This window comes from Canis aureus, chromosome 4 (assembly GCF_053574225.1).
Source record: "Canis aureus isolate CA01 chromosome 4, VMU_Caureus_v.1.0, whole genome shotgun sequence".
Taxonomy (NCBI): Eukaryota; Metazoa; Chordata; class Mammalia; order Carnivora; family Canidae; genus Canis; species Canis aureus.
The window spans coordinates 70,133,699-70,154,579 of NC_135614.1; the positions used below are offsets into that span (position 1 = coordinate 70,133,699).

At 38.8% G+C, this 20,881-nt stretch overlaps 1 protein-coding gene across 9 annotated transcripts in view; it reads left to right on the forward strand.

Moving 5' to 3' along the window:
* Window positions 1-20,881, forward strand: part of C6 (complement C6) — a 95,113-nt gene that overhangs the window by 63,807 nt on the left and 10,425 nt on the right. For all 9 annotated transcript variants that reach the window (XM_077896097.1, XM_077896098.1, XM_077896099.1 and 6 more), the window contains 7 exons: window positions 1,358-1,480; window positions 9,825-9,991; window positions 11,405-11,630; window positions 12,512-12,683; window positions 12,980-13,091; window positions 16,300-16,432; window positions 17,360-17,548. In XM_077896097.1, coding sequence (XP_077752223.1) covers window positions 1,358-1,480; window positions 9,825-9,991; window positions 11,405-11,630; window positions 12,512-12,683; window positions 12,980-13,091; window positions 16,300-16,432; window positions 17,360-17,548 — 1,122 coding nt within the window. The remainder of the gene's footprint in view (window positions 1-1,357; window positions 1,481-9,824; window positions 9,992-11,404; window positions 11,631-12,511; window positions 12,684-12,979; window positions 13,092-16,299; window positions 16,433-17,359; window positions 17,549-20,881) is intronic.

The following is a 20,881-nucleotide window of genomic DNA, read 5'->3' on the forward strand; positions in this document are numbered from 1 at the left end:
ACTAAAGATGTTAGAACTGAATGATCTGAGCCTTAAAGCATCAGGGTTTTGACAAGACTTGTAAACCTAGAGAGTCATCCAATGGCAGCACTGGGAAGCTGAGAAGATACCAACCCCAGCTATCCAAGGCTGGGAGTGAGGCAGTGTCCACCTCCCTTGGAGACAGCAGGAGAAACAAGGAGTACAGGCTTGTTTGAAGATAAGGAAGACAACAGTTAATGAGGACACTGAGAAGAGTTCATAGATCTGGAAGTCAGAATTCTGGAGAGAAAACAAAGTTGTGGAGAGATACAGGTAGAATGAGCAGCTGAGTCAGGGGGACAAGTATGAGAATGACTGTTCAGAGAAGGAGGGATGACCAACAAGATTTCCTTTTTAGGTGATGACCAGGAGTAAATGAGGTGGACTTGAGGCGGGAGAGCTAGGCTCTTGCCTCACAGAGTCAAAGAATGAATCTCGTGGGAGAAGGAGAGTGAGTAAAGCAATAGAGTTTTATTAAGTGAGGATACAGAGAAAGCTCTCAGGAGTGAGAGGGGTCCCAGTGGGGTTGCCAGTGTGGGCAACTTTTATTTAGAACTTTTATTTAGAACTTCCCAGGAAAAATAAAATTTTTTTTAAAAAAATAGAACTTACCAGGGAGCCTGTGGCCTTATCATTCTTGTGATGTCCTGGTTCCAGTAAGTACTGGTGATTACATCTTTAATGGCTTCCTTTTGGGTCTGGTGATTCTTTGTTCGTCACAGGCGACTGTCAAGAAAACAAAAACAAAAAAATATCCTCTCCACCCACACTTAAGGCAGGGTTGTCTAGTGTGTTCCTAATTTCTGGTTTCCTTTCATCTCAGCATTTTGGGCAATTCCATGAGTGTGATCCCATAGCCCCCCCATCTCTCCCTACCTAGCACCACCTACTCAGTGAGAAGCCTTACTCAGACTCAGGCCTCACAATATCAGCTATGACCCAGAAAGAAGGCATGACAGGGGTACACAGACAACATGTGTTCATCTCTTGATCTGCAGGTATTACAGTGGCCATGACCAGTAGGACAGGCAGGCTTTGAGGCTCATAGTGTGTAGGCAACAGGGGAGAGGCCAACATGAGCCCCCTTATATTTGCTTCTTAGGGCCAATGTTGAAGGGAGGGACTCATAATTCTTCCTCTGTTCAGGATCATCCCAGGGCCTGAAAGGGACTGAATCTGTAGGTGAAAGCTATTAATCATCCCAGCTTACAGGAATTGGAAAAGATGGAGCTGATAGAGTATCTGGAGCTCCCAAGTGCTCAGATCCTCACACCCCTCTTCTCTCAATCCTCAGTGGTACATTCTCAGGATGTTTTATTTGTACCCCACTTCCTAGGTTTAACAGAGAAAGAAATCCAAAACTGTGTCTCGACTGAAACAAAGAAAAGTGTGCTTTTTTTTTCGAAAAAAGTAGTGGAACACAGGTGTACCACTAACAAGATGTCCAAGAAATACGAAGGTAAGAGTATTCTCTTAGCAACGTAGCCTGTCCTGAGATTGCAGTGATTTCAGTACCATATTATACTTGACTGTGCTATTTTTAACTTTCCTCTATTTCATTTACCTACCTCACAGCCGTTTGTGTGGTGATGGTGGGTTGGGGGAGGGGGTGGGCAGGAGGAGGAGAGAGTGAAAATAAAATATCATTAGCACTACTTAAAAGGGAAATAACTAAGGTTTTTGTAATCTCATACTTGGTTGTTTTACATTTATTGATTCTTCCCATGGGCTGAACTCAATATTAGGCATTGTGATGTTGGTTGTCGAGAAGGCCTATCAAGGAGCTTACAAGCTATATGAATAAGCAGCCATTAAAAATACAGACTGCTAAGAGACTAAGAGAGATATATAAAAGCTCCAGCAACAATGCCAGAAACCTCAGTATTGTCTTCAATTTCTCCCTCTTTCTAGCCTCCACATCCAATAAGTAATCACTCTACATCCTTGATATTTTTCCCAGTGACCCCCATCTCTTCATTTCTACCAGCATGTCCTCTGTTCATTATTTCCAACCTGGATTACCACAGAAGCCTCCTAACTGTCCCCTTGCCTCTCCCATTGCCTTCTGCCAATCTATTCAACACATATTCTGTGACAGGAAACTTTTCCAAGGTGAACCTTATGGTGCGATTCTCATGCCTTAAACATGTCATGGCCTTAAAGAAAATTCCTACCTTTCTCTCTCTCTCTCTCTCTCTGCTTAGCTAAACTAGAGACTCCTAAATAAGTTATGCTCTCTCTCGTGCCTTGCCATTATAAATAACTCCTTCCTCTGTGTAATGTTCTCTTGTTCCCTGACTGCCTTACTGATTGCTACTCATTCTGCTAACAATGAAGGGAAGCAGAATCACCGAAACTCCTAAAATATGAAGCTCATATTCTCCTGGAGAGACCGATAAGGAACAAACAAAAATATTTACTATAATAATAAATAGATAATTTTGAATATCGGAGCATACAGATCATCTACATGTATATGCCCATGTTAAGCGTAAGCAAAATAAGAAGAATTGATTTGATAACTATGCATTCATGTTATAGCAAAAAAAGGAAAAAGGAAAAGTGAACATGCATAACAGATGAATAGCCTAGTAATATAAACCAAAGAATGGTTATAGGTTCTATACCAGTTTCTCAAACAATAAATAAATTTAATAAGAATGTAAATTCAATAAATCAAGTGTCCAGAGACAAAAAGATCATAAGAATTAATTGAAAAGGTAGATTTCAAAGCTAAGTTACAAAGATAAACGAACACTGAAAAATATCACCATTATAGTTCTAAATAAATTCGATACTGCAAGAACAAAATATAATTGCCTGAAAATAAAACCAAGACAGTTAATCACATGTAGGACGGACTTCAAGTAATTCATAATAAATGCAGAGAAAAATTTGGATATTAACAGTTACTAAGGAAAATCTAATGAAAATGGAATGACAAATGTAATTTAATCTGTGAGAATTTGTGTTCCTGAAATAGAGATCCCAAGAACTCAAACAGGAAAACTGTTAAGAAAAAAACAAAACAAAATACAGCTATTTATGAATACATCCCTGCCTGAAATAAAGGAAGAAATTTGTTTTGATTACATGCATTAGAAATACTGTTCAAATATACAACTTCAAGACAAGACATAGTTAATTTACTAAATACAAAGATTTTATTTTTTTTAAGATTTTATTTGTTTGAGAGAGAGAGAGAGAGAGGCAGAGACACAGGCAGAGGCTAGAAACAGGCTCCATGCAGGGAGCCCGATGTGGGACTTGATCCCAGGTCTCCAGGATCATGGCCCAGGCTGAAGGCGGTGCTAAACCACTGAGCCACCTGGGCTGCCCAATACAAAGATTTCAAAAATAAATTCTTCAGGTACCTTGAATGACCGAACAAATCTCCTACAGAACAACAAAAACAAAATCTGGCCTCTGACTTCTTCATAGCTAAATTCAATGCTATAAGATAATAATGACCACAAATTTCTGAGAGAGGGGGGGAAAAGTAATTTCCTATATGAAGGTAACAGGAAGACATCTAAAAATGTGAGAGAATTCTGAGAATATACATTCTTGGGTACTTACTGAAAAAGAAAAAAAAACCTGCTTAATTATAAAATCCATCCATCAAAGAGATGAGAAAATGTCAAATAAGGACACTGCAAAGTCAGAGACTGTTAGAATGGTCTCCAAACTGGTTTTTCAATTATTATTATTTTTTTTTAATTATTCATTGTTACCCATTGTTACATTGCTATTGCTAATACCCCTGAACTGGGTGAACTCTCCACGCAGAAATGAAAGGTTTCTAGGGGATGTAGTAATTTCTAAACCTACAGAATGGAGTCCAATCTTTTTGGCTTCTCATCCATATCCTCTCTGTTTTGCTGTTTGCTCTTCCCCTACCTGCACCTTCAACTTCAACTCAAGCAGATGTCCATATGCACTGTCTCCAGAACATGGCACATCTGCCCCTCATTCCAGGTCTTTGCCCATGCTGGGAGGGCATTGCCCCCCACCATGACTTAGCTCTGCCTCAAAGTCTTTTCATAGTGCCACCCTCCCTAAGTGCCTAAGATTGCAGAATTCTTCCCCTGCCCTAACTCAGGAATCACAAATTGCTGTACCACTCTGTACCACTTAGCCAAACTATTTTCTTGGTCTTTTTGTGTACCTTTCTTTCCCTTCTCTACCTTCCCTTCTTATCTTTCTTCCTTCCTTTTTTATGGCTCTATAATTTTGCTAGTATTATTTATGTACCTGTTTTGTCTCCTCATTGAGAGTCTAAGTCCTTCAAATACAAAAGGCATATTTTATATTTCTCTCAGTCTTCAGTACCTGGCATATAGCAGATTCTCAATAAATGTTTATTAATCATGATGAAAATTTACCTAAAATCAAACCACATTTAAGAATAAAGCACACATGAACACACAATTTCTAGAGACATATAAACTACCAAAACTGAAACAGGAAGAAATAAAAAATCTGAACAGACCCATAACCAGCAAGGAAATTGAAGCAGTCATCAAAAACTTCCCAACAGATGAGTCCAGGGCCAGATGGCTTCCCAGGGCAATTCTACCAAACATTTAAAGAAGAAATAATACCTATTCTACTGAAGTTGTTTCAAAAAATAGAAATGGAAGGAAAACTTCCAGACTCATTCCATAAAGCCAGCATTACTTTGATCCCAAAACCAGACAAAGACCCCACCAAAAAAGGAGAATTACATACCAATATCCCTGGTGAACATGGATGCCAAAATTCTCACCGAAATACTAGCCAATAGGATCTAACAGTACACTAAAAGGATTAGTCACCACAACCAAGTGGGATTTATTCCTGGGCTGCAAGGGTGGTTCAACATCCACAAATCAATCAATGTGATGCACCACATTTATAATAAGGACAAGAACCATACAATCCTCTCAATAGATGCAGAAAAAGCATTTGACAAAGCACAGCATCCTTTCTTGATGAAAACTCTTCACAGTGTTGGGATAGAGGCAACATACGTTGATATCATAAAAGCCATATATGAAAGCGCACAGTAATATCATTCTCAAACTGAGAGTTTTTCCCCTAGGATCAGGAACACAGGAAGGATGTCCACTATCACCACTGCTATTCAAAATAGTACTAGAAGTCTTAGCCTCAGCAATCAGACAACAAAAGAACAAAAATAAATAAAAGGCATCTAAATTGGCAAAGAAGAAGTTAAACTGTCACTCTTTGCAGATGACATGATACTCTATATGGAAAACCCAAAAAATCCAAATTTCTAGAACTCATGCAGGAATTCAGCAAACTGGCAGGATATAAAATCAATGCACATAAATCAGTTGCATTTCTATACACTTACAATGTGACAGAAAGAAATTAAAGAGTCAATCCCATTTACAATTGCATCTAAAACCATAAGATACCTAAGAGTAAACCTAATCAAAGAGGCAAAAGTATGTACTTAGAAAACTATAGAACACTCATGAAAGAAATTGAAGAAGACACAAATAAATGGAAAAACATTCCATGATCATGGGTCGTAAGAACAAATATTGCTAAAATGTCTATGCTACCTAGAGCAATCTATACATTCAGTGCAACCCCTATCAAAATACCATCAACTTATTTCACAGAGTTGGAACAAATAATCCTAAAATTTATATTTAACCAGAAAAGACCCTGAATAGCCAAAGGATTGTTGAAAAAAGAAAACTAAAACTGGTGGCATCACAATTCCAGAGTTCAAACTCTATTACAAAGCTGTGATCATCAAGGGAGTACAGTACTGGAACAAAAAAAGACATATAGATCAATGGAACAGAATAGAGAATCCAGAAATGGATGCTCAACTAATTTTTGACAAAGCAGGAAAAAAAAAAGACTGTCTCTTCAACAAATGGTGTTGGGAAAATTGAACAGCCACATGTAGAAGAATGAAACTGGACCATTTCCTCACTCATACACAAAAATAGACTCAAAAATGGAAGAAAGACCTAAATGTGAGACAGGAATCCATCAAAATCCTAGAGGAGAACACAGGCAGCAATCTCTGTGACTTCAGCCACAGCAGCTTCTTGCTAGACACACTTCCAAAGGCAAAGGAAACAAAGGCAAAAATGAACTATTGGGACTTCATCAAGATAAAAAGCTTTTGCACAGGAAAAGAAACAGTCAACAAAACCAAAAGGCAACCCACAGAATGGGAGAAGATATTTGCAAATGACACATCCAATAAAGGGCTAGTATTCAAAATCTATAAAGAATTTATCAAACTCAACACCCAAAGAACAAATAATCCAATCAAGAAATGGGCAGAAGACATTGAACAGAAACATCTCCAAAGAAGACATACAAAAGGCCAACAATCACATGAAAAAATGCTCAATGTCACTTGGCATCAAGGAAATACAAATCAAAACCACAATGAGATACCACCTCACACAAGTCAGAATGGCTAAAAAATAACAAATCAGGAAACAACAGATGTTGGCAAGGATGGGGAGAAAGAGGAACCCTCTTACATCATTGGTGGGAATACAAACTGGTACAGCCACTCTGGAAAACAGTATGGAGGTTCTCAAACAGTTGAAAATAGAGCTACTCTATGACCCAGCAATTGCACTACTGGGTATTTACCCCAGAGATGCAAATGTAGTGATCCAAACGGGAACCTGCCCGTTAAGGTATATAGCAGCAATGTCCACAATAGCCAAGGTATGGAAAGAGCCCAGATGTCCATTGACAGATGAATGGATAAAGAAGATGTGGTACACATATACAATGGACTACTACTCAGCCATCAACAAAACAATGAAATGCCATTTGCAACAATGTGGATGAATGTCATTGAGGATGTTATGCTAAGTGAAATAAGTCAATCAGAGAAAGACAATTGTCGTATGATTTCACTCATAAATGGAATTAAAAAACAAAATAGAGGGGATCCCTGGGTGGCGCAGCGGTTTGGCGCCTGCCTTTGGCCCGGGGCGCGATCCTGGAGACCCGGGATCGAATCCCACATCGGGGTCCCGGTGCATGGAGCCTGCTTCTCCCTCTGCCTGCGTCTCTCTCTCTCTCTCCCTCTCTCTCTCTCTCTCTGACCATCATAAATAAATAAAAATTAAAAAAAAAAACAAACAAAACAAACAAAATAGAGGATCATAGGAGAATAGAGGAAAAAAATAAAACAAGATGGAATCAGAGAGGGAGACAAACCATAAGAAATCCTTAATCATAGGAAACAAATTGAGAGTCACTGGAGAAGAGAGGGGTAACAGATAGAATAACTAAGTGATGAACATTAAGGAGGGCATGTGATGTAATAAGGACTGGGATTATATAAGATAATGAATCACTGACCTCTACCTCTGAAACCAATAAGACATTATATGCTAATTGAATTTAAATAAACTTTTGAAACAATAAAGTTTTTCAAAAGAGTAAAGCACACACAAGAGCATAATTTGTCTGTTTCTAATCCTGAACTCATTTAATCAAATGAACTCCAAACTTTTTATTTATTTATTTTTTTAATTTTATTTATTTATTCATGAAAGACACAGAGAGGGAGAGATAGGTAGAGACACAGGCAGAGGGAGAGGCAGACTCCATGCAGGGAGCCTGATGTGGGACTCGATCCCGGGATTCCAGGACCATACCCTGAGCTGAAGGCAGACGCCCAACTGCTGAGCCACCCAGGCATCCCACTCCAAACTTTTTAAATCTGTAATAATATCATTAAAGTTTTTTTTACTATATATCCCTAATATACTGAGTAAAAAAATACTAACAAACTTTATAAATGTAGTATTCTAAAAACATATTATGCACACAAAATATATGCAAATGTAGAAAAGAGAAAAAATTTTAAGATAGCCTATATGAAATAAATAGAATTTTTATTGTCTTACTCATATTATAATGACAAATTAATATATTCATAAAAACTCCTTGAAATTTGTGATATGTTTTGGGCAGCTTTGATGTCAATCCCATATTGTGGCTCATGAGAAACTTGTATAAGAAATAGAAACATCTGTTCTTCCTCCTACTAGTTGTTTTGCTTGTGTTTGCACTATTGGTATCATCTTCAATAAGCATTTCTTCCTGAAATCTTTTTAAACCACTTGTTCACTTGTAAGAGTTAGTTTTGTTCAAACTAGCTAATGGAGTAGTAAACAGTAATACTCACTCCTTCAGGATCCCACGCTTGTCATTTTTGACTCTTACTAGTGTCAATCCGTTCATGAAATACCTGGTATCAATCAAATGTGAACTAACATGTCAGAGCTACTGTCAATAGGTACACAATATATTGGCAAATACGAATTTCTCTCCTTTTTTATATGAAAAATAAATACAAAAACCTCTAAAATATTCTTCTTATACCCCTTATGCAACCTCACTATGAAAAGGATCATACTACTTTCTTCACAGAGAGATTTCACCCATTGTTTTGATCATTCTAGACTCTCTTTTTATAGAATTTCTAAACAGTGAAGACATGGCTAATCCTTACTGGTACTGCAGAATAGACACCAAATTAATGCCATTAACCCTTACATATCACTAGACTCCTCTTCATTTGCTTTTATTTCTCACTATGATTTCCTATTACTCAGTTCCTGCCCTTATTAGTTAAAGACTCCATTAGAGGCAGCCCGGGTGGCTCAGCAGTTTAGCGCCGCCTTCAGCCCAGGGCCTGATCCTGGAGACCCGGGATCGAGTCCTATGTTGGGCTCCCTGCGTGGAGCCTGCTTCTCCCTCTGCCTGTGTCTCTGCCTCTCTCTATCTCCTCTCTGTGTTTCTCATGAATTAATAAATAAAAATCTTTAAAAAAAGACACCATTAGCTCATGGGAATTGTTTTTGAAAATTTGTGTTAAAGATCCGTGCTGTAGGGCACCTGGGTGGCTCAGTCAGCTAAGCATCTGCCATTGCTCAGGTCATGATCTCAGGATCCTGGGATGGAGCCCTACACTGAGCTCCCTGCTCAGCGAGGAGTCTGCTTCTCCCTCTCCCTCTGCCCCTCCTCCCTGCTCGTGCTCTCTCAATTTCTCTCATGTGCACTGTCTCTCTCTCATATAAATAAGTAAAATCTTAAAAGAAAAGATCTGAGCTGTGTACATTAAATGTCATTGCTTCTAAAGACACACTATACCACCTCTTAACATGAGATTTAACTTTTCTTTTCTCTTTTGTTAGTTGTGCTTTTGCACCTGTCTTTAAGCTTAAAAGCATTTTCTCAACTTTTTCCTCTAATTGGAAATCTCCAGCCTGGCAGTCAACTGATTGGATAACAGAATCCCCTGGTAGTTCCTGTTATTTTGAACACCCAAGACATATACTGATATACATCAAAAGTGGGAGCTTTGGCATTAAAGAGCAGGGAGCAGAGGAGCCCGGCCTTGAGCTGTACTTATGCCCCAGTCTCCTACTCTTCCCCTCCCCTCCACCCTGCCCAGTAACTGCACATGTGCTCCAGGCTACATTATCTCTAGCTTCAGTGCCCATGTTCATAATAATACCTACTTCTCAAGATTGTCATGAGAATAACTTAAAGCAATCAGTGCAAAGTGCCTGGCATATACGAGTTGCTTAATAAATGGCAACTGCTAACATTGCTATCATTTCTATTATTACACTCCCTGTAGAGATGAGGAGGAGTGCTCTCTCGCCTTCCACTAGCTTATTTAATGAGCTACATGACTACCATCTACTTCTCTTCCTGTGTGAATAGGCTTTTCTTTAAAGTTTGAATGTGCAGTAAAATTAAGTGAGTCATTTTCTTGAAACACCTTGCAGGTTCCTTTTTGCAGGGAGCAGAGAAATCCATATCCCTGATTCAAGGCGGGAGAAGTAAGTACGCCGCTGCCTTGGCATGGGAGAAAGGGAGCTCTGTCCCTACGGAGAAGGAATTTTCTGAGTGGTTAGAATCAGTGAAGGAAAATCCCGTTGTGATTGACTTTGAGGTAAGAGTCAAAAATATTATGGGTAAGAGAGCTAAAGTAGTTCTCTAGCAGCCCAAATTGCGCACATGCAATTCTTTTTCCATTTTCCCCCCACAGATGATAGAGGAAATGCCTTTCTTTAGTGTGCATGCACAATGTACCTTTTTAAAAATGTTAAATTACACATCGATTGTTTTTGCTATTCAAATGAGCATTCTCTGGTACAGATTTAGAATTCTTAGCATACATAAAATACCAGGACGGGGAATTTAGTGAATATAACTGCTCAAAACTTGCCTTAAGTAGAGCTCTTTGGCTTCTCATCTATACAATAATTCTGATTTGTGTACTTTTCTTGCAACTTTTTATTCGATGAACATGCCTAAATCTTCATTTATAGTTCTGTGGGATAAATGGAATCTTAGTCCCATTTGGCTCTCTGTTTCTATCACCATTGATTAAAATTACCTGTCCTGTATTTGTTGTGATTACATAAAAAGGTGATTTTTATTATTTGTGGAATACTTTGCCCGCAAATCAGTCATATGCCATTTAAAAACGGTTTTGACTAAAACAAGAACATTTTTAAAGCCCTCAGAGAAGCTACTCTGCTTATTTCATTTAAATAAAGATAAAGGAGTTCAATCATTATGAAAGCAGGATAATTTACATGCAACGTGAAGATACATTGAGCTCTACAGGCTATGATGGGAAAATGAAATCTGGCTGCCCATTTGGGCACCTGTGACTCATACACTGCACTAAAGAGTCATTCCTTTGAGGTTTTAAAATGTTAATAAAATGAGCTCTGATTTTGTGTTAGCTCCATTATTTGTTACCATAATTTTCTCATTCATCCTACGGGCAAGTTCATTTCTCCTGCTCCATATTTTCTCATCTGGTCCTACCAAAAGCCAATCCTGTCCCTGGGGAAAAAAAAGAACACAGAAAGCCTCTCTTCACCCTCTCTGGGTTTTTCTGCTTGAATCAAATGTAATGAGGTTTTGGCAGAGCATGCATGAGTCGCCCGACTCCCAGTCTCCTCTCTCAGTGAGTTAAGGCTTGCATTTGATGCTTAGTGAATAACGTGATGTAAGTCCAAGTAAGCAACACCTCCCATGAGGCTTCTCTCCTAGCAGAATTCCAGGGAAGATAAGTTCCAGAGACATGACATTAGGGACAAGAGAAGCCAGCTAATCCTGCAGGTAGCTGCTCTACTCACTCCAGAAGGGAAAGAAAAGAAGCTCCCCTATCCTCATAGAGAAGGTTTTTTTTCCCATTGGTCCAACAGGTAGACATGTTATATTGTGTAATAGTCCCTTTGAAGTGTGGGATTCTCCAGACCTTTCCTCTCAGTCCGTGAGAATTGAGCAGTGATGGCAACATATGCCAAAGAGATGTGGTGGACCAGATCTCTCTACCATCTGCTCTTAGCTTGCTCCCATCACAGACTTGGTGAGAAACATCCCTTGTGCGGTGACAAGACGGAACAACCTCAGAAAGGCTTTTCGAGAGTATGCAGCCAAGTTTGACCCTTGCCGGTGTGCTCCATGCCCTAATAACGGCCGCCCCACACTCTCGGGGACAGAGTGTCTGTGTGTATGCCATAGTGGCACCTACGGAGACAACTGTGAGAGACGCTCCCCGGATTATAAGTCTAGTGAGTATCTGTGACTTCCTGTAAGGGAGGCCTGGTTTCCCCTCCAAAAGGTTGGTGGAGTAAAACAAAATAACATTTTTATTACCCATCTTATGCAAACTCACAAGGAAAAGAAACCTGTAAAAAAATAGACCCTAAAGTCAGACAGCGTTGGTGTGAGTGAGGCTCAGCTGTAGCCTACCAGCTGTATAACCTTGGGAAAGTCACCCAATCCCTCTATGCTTCAACCCATTCATCCATAAAATGGGGAAAATGCCAGTATGTACCTGAAGATTTTACATATATCCATAAGTATGTATATATGATAGGCAGTACAGTGCCTGTAACATAAAATAAATAAAGTAATAAGCCATAATATAAAATTAAATATATGATACTATGGTTATAAGCCTCTTATGTAATGTAGAATGAAGAAGGCTTTGTAGTCAGAGATAAATTAAGCCCCCACCAAAGTTTCCCTACAGGATTAAGTAATGTTTATGGCTACCTCTAATCTTCCTTTAAAAAGGGATGTGTCATGGGGGTAAGAATAAATTCTATTACCTTTCAAAAAGTAAATTGATACATACTCTATTCAGAAGAAATTCATATTTATACATATATGTATGCATATACATGTGTGTGTGATATGTTGCTGATAGTTAAAAATGATTCATGGTTGTTGCCATTTTATTCAGGCTGTGGGAATGGGAAAGGGAAATCAGGCAAGGTGTCAGGCCCTTTACAAAGGTAATTTCTTTTAATCCTCACGATAATCCTGTGCTATTCATCAAAGAATCACCCAGCTGAAAAGCGAAGAGACCAGACCAAGTTGGCCTGGCTTCAGACCCCTGCTCTCTCAACTGCACCAGGATTGAGTGGGTGGGCTTCTTGTGCTCCAGATGCAGTGGATGGGAACTGGAGCTGCTGGTCTTCCTGGAGCACGTGTGATGCTACTTATAAGAGATCAAGAACCCGAGAATGCAACAACCCTGCCCCCCAACAAGGGGGGAAACCATGTGAAGGGGAGCAGCGGCAAGAGGAAGACTGCACATTTTCAGTCATGGAGAACAAGTAAGGATGGGTGATGGGGAATATTTATTTTCTTAGTGCTAAGTAAAGAAATAATCAGAATTTTACCTATTCTAACAGTTTGTTAGTGGGGTATTGGTGGATCTGGCGCTACTCATTGCTCTTGAATATTTTGCCTCTTTATATATATGCATACACATATGCATGTAAATAGATTGTGTGTATGTGTATGTGTGTATGTGTATAAATGTATATATGAGTGTATATGTGTGTGTGTGTGTGTGTGTGTGTATATATATATATATATATGTATACACCTCTTTATTTTTCCCTTTTAGTGGACAAGCATGTATCAGTGATGATGAAGAAGTAAAAGAAATAGACCTCCCTGAGATAGAATCTGATTCAGGGTGTCCTCGGCCAGTTTCTCCAGAAAATGGATTTATCCGGGTAAGCATCCTGACCTTCACTTCAAGTTTGGAATCCAGAAGATAGAATTTAAAAAGTATGCATTTTCTTTTAATTAAGGTTATTGTTTTCCCAGTTTAATCATCTTCTGTTGACTTAAAAATTAATACTTAAAAACACTCTACCACTCCTCTGTCTTGAATTCTCTGGAGACATCTTGATGTCTGGCCGTTAGACCAAAGGCAGCAGATTGCCTGCATTCCTTGGCACTACTAATTCCTAAGCTAAGGGTCCACTTATGTGAATGGAAAGTGGAACTTGACCACAATATAGGTTTGGATGACTTGTGAGAATCTGCACCTAGGATCTGACTGTTTATTTCTGAGTCTGAGCAAACGAATCCCCTAAGACATGATTTCTGAGAGAAACCTAGTCACAGGAGGTGTGGAGTCTGTAATACCTTGGGTTAGAAACCTATAGAATTCTTAAGAGCCAATATAGTTCTAATTACTTTTAATTTTATCTTTTTTCATTGAGCCACAATGTTTCTATAATTTAAAATAACTAAATATGTTTGTCAGGTCTGTGGCTTTAGGTATAAATTAGAGACATGTAATACTTAGAAGTGATCACAGAACTCATGCTCCCTAATCAAGTTTACCTTTAAAATTTTTTTTTTACCTTTTTTTTTTTTTACCTTTTTTACCTTTCTTAAACTCAGTGAAGCCTTTAATCTTTTTCTAACTGTATCATATTTACGATCAAAGATCAATAACCCTCAATTCTCCAGTCTCAGCAAATACATATCGATGGAGCAGAGTCCAGGCTAATGTAACTTCTGTGTTCATTTGTCTTCTGCCTAAAGATTTTAAAGGGAGGAAATATTTTGGAGGGAGGTAATGTCACTTAGTCTTTGGAACAGAGATTCTCAAACTCTACAGCACACTAGAGGGCTTGTTAAAACACAGTTTGCTGGGTCTCATTCAACAGGTCTTGGGCAGGGCCCGGAAACTGCCATATCTAACAAGTTCATAGGTAATACTGATGCTGCTAGTTTCAGAGCCACACTGTGAGAATGAATCCTTTAGAACAGGGATCAGCAAATGCTGCCTACAGTCCAAATCTGGCCTGCCATCTGTTTTCCTTTCTTTTCTTTTCTTTTTTTTTTTTTTTTTAACAAAGTTTCATTGGAATAAAATCACACTCGTTTATTTACATATTATCTATGATAGCAACAATGGCAGAGATGAATAGTTGCCACAAACACTGTATAACCTGCACTGGACCATGGAGGCCCTTTATCATGGAAACATTCTAGTCTCTGCCCTAGAACATAATCCTCAAAATTACATTTTGTCTAATCCAGATACCCAAAGAATTTTTAACCTCTTTTTGCCAGCTGCTTACAAAAACTGTTAAAATGATCAACATTCTAATTTTAAAAGCACACAAAGGGTTTAAACAATGATTCATTATTCTAATGACTCTTTATAATTAGATCATATGTTTCCAATCCTATGAATAAATTTACTTTTTGTCCTATTTTGCTCTTTATTAAAAACTTAATCTCTACTGACAGTAGTTTTACTCAAAAGTAATACAATTTTGATTTTTTTCCTAATGAGTATCTTCTAGATTTCTAAGTAGCAAAATACCACTAATAGTGATACAAACAGAGGTAGCTAATGCCTCATTCTAATCTAGAGCAACCATGTTATTGTACAGGAAAATATTTACCTATTACCCCTGGAGGCAAGGAACAGTGACTTTAGGTAAAGTTTCCTTGTCCCGTCAGTCTAGTAGATGCGTCGGTGAAAGCTTGATGTTTTCCACATACACTTACAGGTTACAGCTTCATAAAATTAATAGAAACATAAGCTTAAGAACATAATTTGTTTGGGGAAGAATGCAAGAAGAAATGTGCAGCCTTTGAATAAATCATCCGAATCATTAATGCTACTCATTCATTAGTCTGTTTCCCTTAGAAACAAAGCCACATCCATAATAAGTGATAGCAGAATAATCTGTATTCAGAAAATTAATCATCTTCTAGGAGACAAGCTGAATCGTATGGCCAAATAATAACAAAAGTTGACAATTAAGCTGTATTTTTTCAAAATACACAATATCAGTTCTCAGGGTATAACTTCCTAGTCAATTCTTTGCATTTCTTCCGCTCAGTAAGGAAAAAGAGTGTTATATTACTGCCCCTCCTGAGAAGGATGGTGTTTTGCATTCTATCAGCAGAGTTATGAAGGCTTTGTAAAGATTTCTGAGGAAATCTGGTAGCAGATGTGTCAGTCATGGGTCAAGAATGGAACTGCAATCTAGTACACGTTAAAAAAATACGACTTTGTGCAAGTTTCCACCAGAGTGGAAAGAATGGTGCATCTCATGAAGCTGGGAAAGTGAAGAAGGTTTTCACAGAGGAAATTCTATTTGAGTTAGGTCCTGAGAGAAGGGTAGAGGGAAGGTGTGGAGCTTAGAGGTAATAGCCAGAAAAAAGACATGGAGACATGAGTGAGAATATTTTGTTCAAAGAATGGTAGATGGTTTTGTTATGTAAAATCTACCTCTATGAGAGGTAGATTTTACAGGAGCAAATGATGAGAGGTAAGGATGGTAAAATGGGTTAAAACTAATACTCCACACTAAGAAGTGTGAGACCCAATTTATCTTGAAGATTTTAGTAAACTCCCACATGACAGTAGTTGCACTTTAATTACACAAAATTGGGAAAATATATAATGACCAATGGGTTACCAAGAATTGAGTAACACTTCTAAATGATTTATGGTCGATTAGCCACCACAGCAAATCCATGCATGTTCTGCATATGTAGAATATATTATTTATTTATTTTATGGCCACTATAGGGTAAGCATATAGGTTTTTAACTTTTGCAGTAGTAGGCCATGCTTTATCCAGTGGGGAGGAAGTTTTAAGCAAAATCAATCAATCGATCAATCAATCTAATCAATTTAGAGCAGCAATATGGAAGGTAGATTAGAAGAACTCCTGGTTAGAAAGTTGTCCTTGTAAGAGATCATAAATGCCATGAACAGAGGCAGTGATGATGGCAAAGGAAAGGAAAGAACTTTGAGAGATGTTTAGAAGTAGAAATTGAGAGGACTCTGTGACTGAGTAAGGTACAGGAGTGAAGGAGTGGAGAGATTCCAGGACTACCCCGAGGTGCTTAGAGATATCATTCATGGCATCAATAATTTGTTGGCTTCTGTTTTAATTCTAGAATGAAAAGAAGCTATACTCAGTTGGAGAAGAAGTTGAAATTTTATGCTTTACTGGATTTAAAACTGTTGGATACCAGTACTTCAGATGTTTACCAGACAGGACCTGGAGGCGAGGAGATGTGGAATGCAGAAGTGAGATCAAGGCAGACTTTTTGCATGACTGCTCTAAAGAATGAACGTGCCCCCATATAACTAGAGCAAAATCATACCTTTAAATCACTACATTACACAATTTTTTCGTGAAAATATTTAGTGAAGCAGAAAATAGGATTCATCTGGTAAAATTTGATTTCAAAATGTCTTCCTATTTCAGTTCTGGTGCCCCTGTACATTAGCCTCATAGATGCAGGACTATAAAGCATATGCTTACAAAGAAATCTGGAAAGTCCAAGGACTACATTGGAAAAGACTTTTGCTTGCCTGATATGCAAATTAATGCAAATTGATGAGTCCCAGGAAGATGATACTTATACTCTTTATGTATCAGAAATGGGATTTTATGTGAAATGCAGTTTTCTCCTTGTAGCACTTTCACATCCTTTACTGAGGAAGAGAGGAGACATTTGTAGGCTCCCTATATTTGTAGGCTACAGTAAAGTCAAAATAAGATTCCAAGAAGGTTCAAGTAGGCACCCCAAAGAGTTAATAGGGAGCCCCATGAAGCAGAGTTGAGATCAGTGTCTATTAGATCTACCTCTGAGTCATTCACACTGTGGTGACTTGCTTTGGGGGAAAAAGTGCTAGGGAGAAGAGGGGAAAAATATTTTTGAAAGGAAAAAGTCCCAGTAATGTAATGAAAGTTGGAAGTTTCTGGAGTCACATCCCTAGCAAGAGAACCTTAGATAATGGAACTAAAGAGAGTGCCTCAGTGGAGGAGTCTCTCAGAGGAAGCCTGGGATCCTCTACCCCTAGTTTTCTGATCAAAAACATGGCATTAAAGCTGCACCAATGCAGTAAGTCACCTTAAAATCACCTCTTGCGTTGCCTAAAATCTGCTTACATTTATCAAGCATTCTGCTCCACTAAGTCAATCTGAATGAACTGTTTTTCTGCCTGCAGAGACACAATGCCTCAAGCCTGTTGTGCAGGAAGTTCTGACGATCTCACCATTTCAGAGATTATATAGAATTGGAGAATCCATTGAGCTAACCTGCCCCAAAGGCTTTGTTGTTGCTGGGCCATCAAGGTACACATGCAGTGAGGATTCCTGGACACCTCCCATTTCAAACTCACTCACTTGTGAAAAAGGTGAGTGGTGAGTGGCAGCTCAGGATTCTGCGGTCTGCTAAGATGGTACCCCCCAGGATTGGTGGTATAGCATCCACAGTGGTGCTATTTTTTGAGCATGTTTTGGGAGGAAAAAGCAGAAGATTCCAATATGGACTAGGTTTTATATTTCAACCTGTGTCATGATGAGGTCAGGCAGCAAATAAGAAGTTATTGGTCAAGTACGTATCTTCAAATTTTAGAGAGTGAGGTTTATTTTCTTTTCCAATATAATGCTTCAATATTTTGAGGGAGTACAAGCTCTCTCATCTAACAAAATGAGAATTAATGGTAAACTAAAAATTTGGGTAAAGCGGAGAGCCATAAAAAGGTAATGCATACTACTTTTTAATTACCTAAGCATTTTTGTTTTAACTTCAAATATAGAAATGCACAATTATTCAACCAGTTTCTACATAAAACCAAGTTCTTATTTTCTAAAAGGTCTTCTGATTTGAGTCCCAAGACTGCTTCCTCAAATAAAACAAATACATAATTCATCATCTATGTTATCCCATATCAGTTCCCCTAAAATAATTTTTTTTTTACTCCTGGTGGGGTACTTCTTTAAAAAAATCACCTCTGCCTAGGTCCCCTCCCCCAATTCTGAGGTCATTGAGCTGGGGAGGGCCTGGTATTTGGTGTTGTTTAAAATCTCTGCTAGCTAACCAGAATGCATGCAGAGTTGGGAACCATTATTTTGAAGAGAGGTAAAAACATAAATGCACCTTGAAACAAATTGACTAGAGAATATTTTAAATATATATATATATATAATCATAATCTTTTACAGTATTCTCATCCCTACTTAATGCAAAATTTTTGCAAATAACTTATAATTGTTCAAAATTCTCAATTTTTTATAAAAACAACTCCTTCCCTCCTTTATTTATCACTTGCTATATTTCATCAATTTACACAATTACAGTAGCAACTGGCATATATAGATTGGGAGACCAATAACACTAATAAACCTGTAGCTCAGCTGGTCAGGACAGAAGCATGAGGCTGTGAGAGAGTGTGTTGCCAAAAAAGATTGCAAAAGGCTCTTGGTCTCTTCTTGGTCTCTTGGTCTCATTGCAAGAATTCAAGGACAGGCCAGACAGAGCAGATGAGCAGGTCAGGAGAGTTTATCAAAGTGAAATTACACTCTTAGAGGAAGAATGGACAGACTCCAGTGAGCAAATGTCCTGGATTGCTTCTATTTACAAGCTTTTATTGCATTTTGAGTAATTAAGGGAGGAATGTTCACTGGGGTAGGTGGGACCTTTCTGGTGGAGCCTGCTTTTTTTCCAGGACCAGGTACCACCCCTTTCCTTTTCTTATTTGGATTGATCAGAACTGTCATGGTGATTTTATGGATGAAGAGCTTTCCAAACGGTAATGTGAATGATATTATAATGAGGGGAAAAGACATCTGGGGATACCAGATAGCCTCAGCTTGCTGTTGGCCTGGGATTCAGGTGTCCTTACCCCTCTTTTATGCCTAACAGGTGCCTTTCTGCTCCATCCCTGTCCTACTCATTACTATCTAACTGTCTACTCTAAAAGAGGAACCCACAAACCTGGAAGTTCAACATCAGGCAACTGCCGTAGAGGGTCTGGAGAAAATAGTCTGGCAAGTCAGTTACTTGGAAGACACTTAAGGGCTTCTACTAATTCATATCGTCCAACTTTTTCAGCATGCTTTTTCAAAGCATGTCTCGTTTTTATTCAGAGAATACTGGAAGATGTATCTGAGATGAGCTATAATTAGGCCCATTTTGCTTATGCAAAAGCAGGAGGCGTAGAGAGACTAAGTTAAACTCAAGGTCAGGCGTTTGGGTCAACAGGAACTGAGCATTCCCCAAGCTCATTACCATCTGGCCTTCTTTATCTTCTTCTAGGCTATCAAACTGAGGGAAGAAAAGGGCAAAAGCTAACCTATTAAGATAACCTTGAAACTATTGAAAAAGAGATATCATGAAAATTCAAGTTTATATTGTGGCTTGATTTCACCTGACTCCTGATCATATATATCAGAGGGGAACCACAGGCTTCAGATGGCCTCTGGGCATCTTACGTAGCATCTTCTCTATACAAATAACAGCACTGTACACACACACACACACACACACACACACACACACACACACAGAGGCACATCACACAGACCCATGATTCTGTGTTTGGAGAAGAAATTTAAATTTTAATCCACTCAGAGAGAGAATGAAATGTTCTATATCTAGGTAAAGTAACTAAACATCCTGTCTCATATATTTTCTCTCCAACAACACTGGCAAAAAGATCAATAAGGGTAGTCAGAAAGAGAGAGAAAATCATCAATAAAACTGAACACTCTTTCCTCTCAATGTGTGGAGAGCTATGAGACAAAGAGGCTTTCAAGCCAACCTTGGTTAGGAAAAGATTTTTAATTCTTTTAATGTGAAAAAGGGTTTGGCTTCCTGAGGAAATGAGATGACATATGTTTCCGTTATTACTTTTTCCTCCTCTGAGAAATGGACACTTCCAGAAGATCCCCTTGACCACAGCACTCCAAAGATCACAGTGTTATTTCCATGTCCTTCACAAACTGCCAGGCAGTGTGGACAGCTGACAGCCAGTTCTGACTTCCACCTGACACACTGAGGGAGCAGACTCCTTGGATGTGATCAATGACAACTTCACATCAGCCAAATGCTTGAGAATTGATTCTCTTTGGAAACAATGTACAGCTCGGGGTCCTTCCCTGACCTAAGTGTGGATTTAGTTACAAAAGGCAAAGAGGTATAGCTCTACAGCAAAACAAAGGAAAACAATCCCATGACACTGGAAAAGCTTAGCATCTGAGGCCTTCCCAGCAGCTGTAGTTCTCCATGTCCAGGAAGGTTCTGGGCCAGATTTCACCAGAAGGAATGAGGTTCCTGACAGAGTAGGAGTATAGGAAATGCTATGAAATTCATTGCTATGAAAACCTACCAATTCTTAAAACCTACCAAATCTTTATTTTTGCCTTTTACATAAACCCCTTCCCTCATCAAACCTTCTGTCTGGTAGGCCAACAGGAGCAACCATGAGCTCCATCTCCTGTTCTGCCATCTAATGTGGCAAAATATCTAGCTATAGCTGCCTACTGTCACCCTTTGATGATTACTTGCTTCTGGAAGCCACCGTGGTTCTGTGGATGCCTGATTAGTCAGATTCAGTCCTGGAAAGTTTGTTTCACACAGTGGGCTCAGGGAGTCAGCTACGAGTCCAGTTCAACGAGCCTAGAGGTCCTCTGGATGGATGTTAATGTAAACCAAGACAACCAAGACTTCCCCTTCCATATAATAC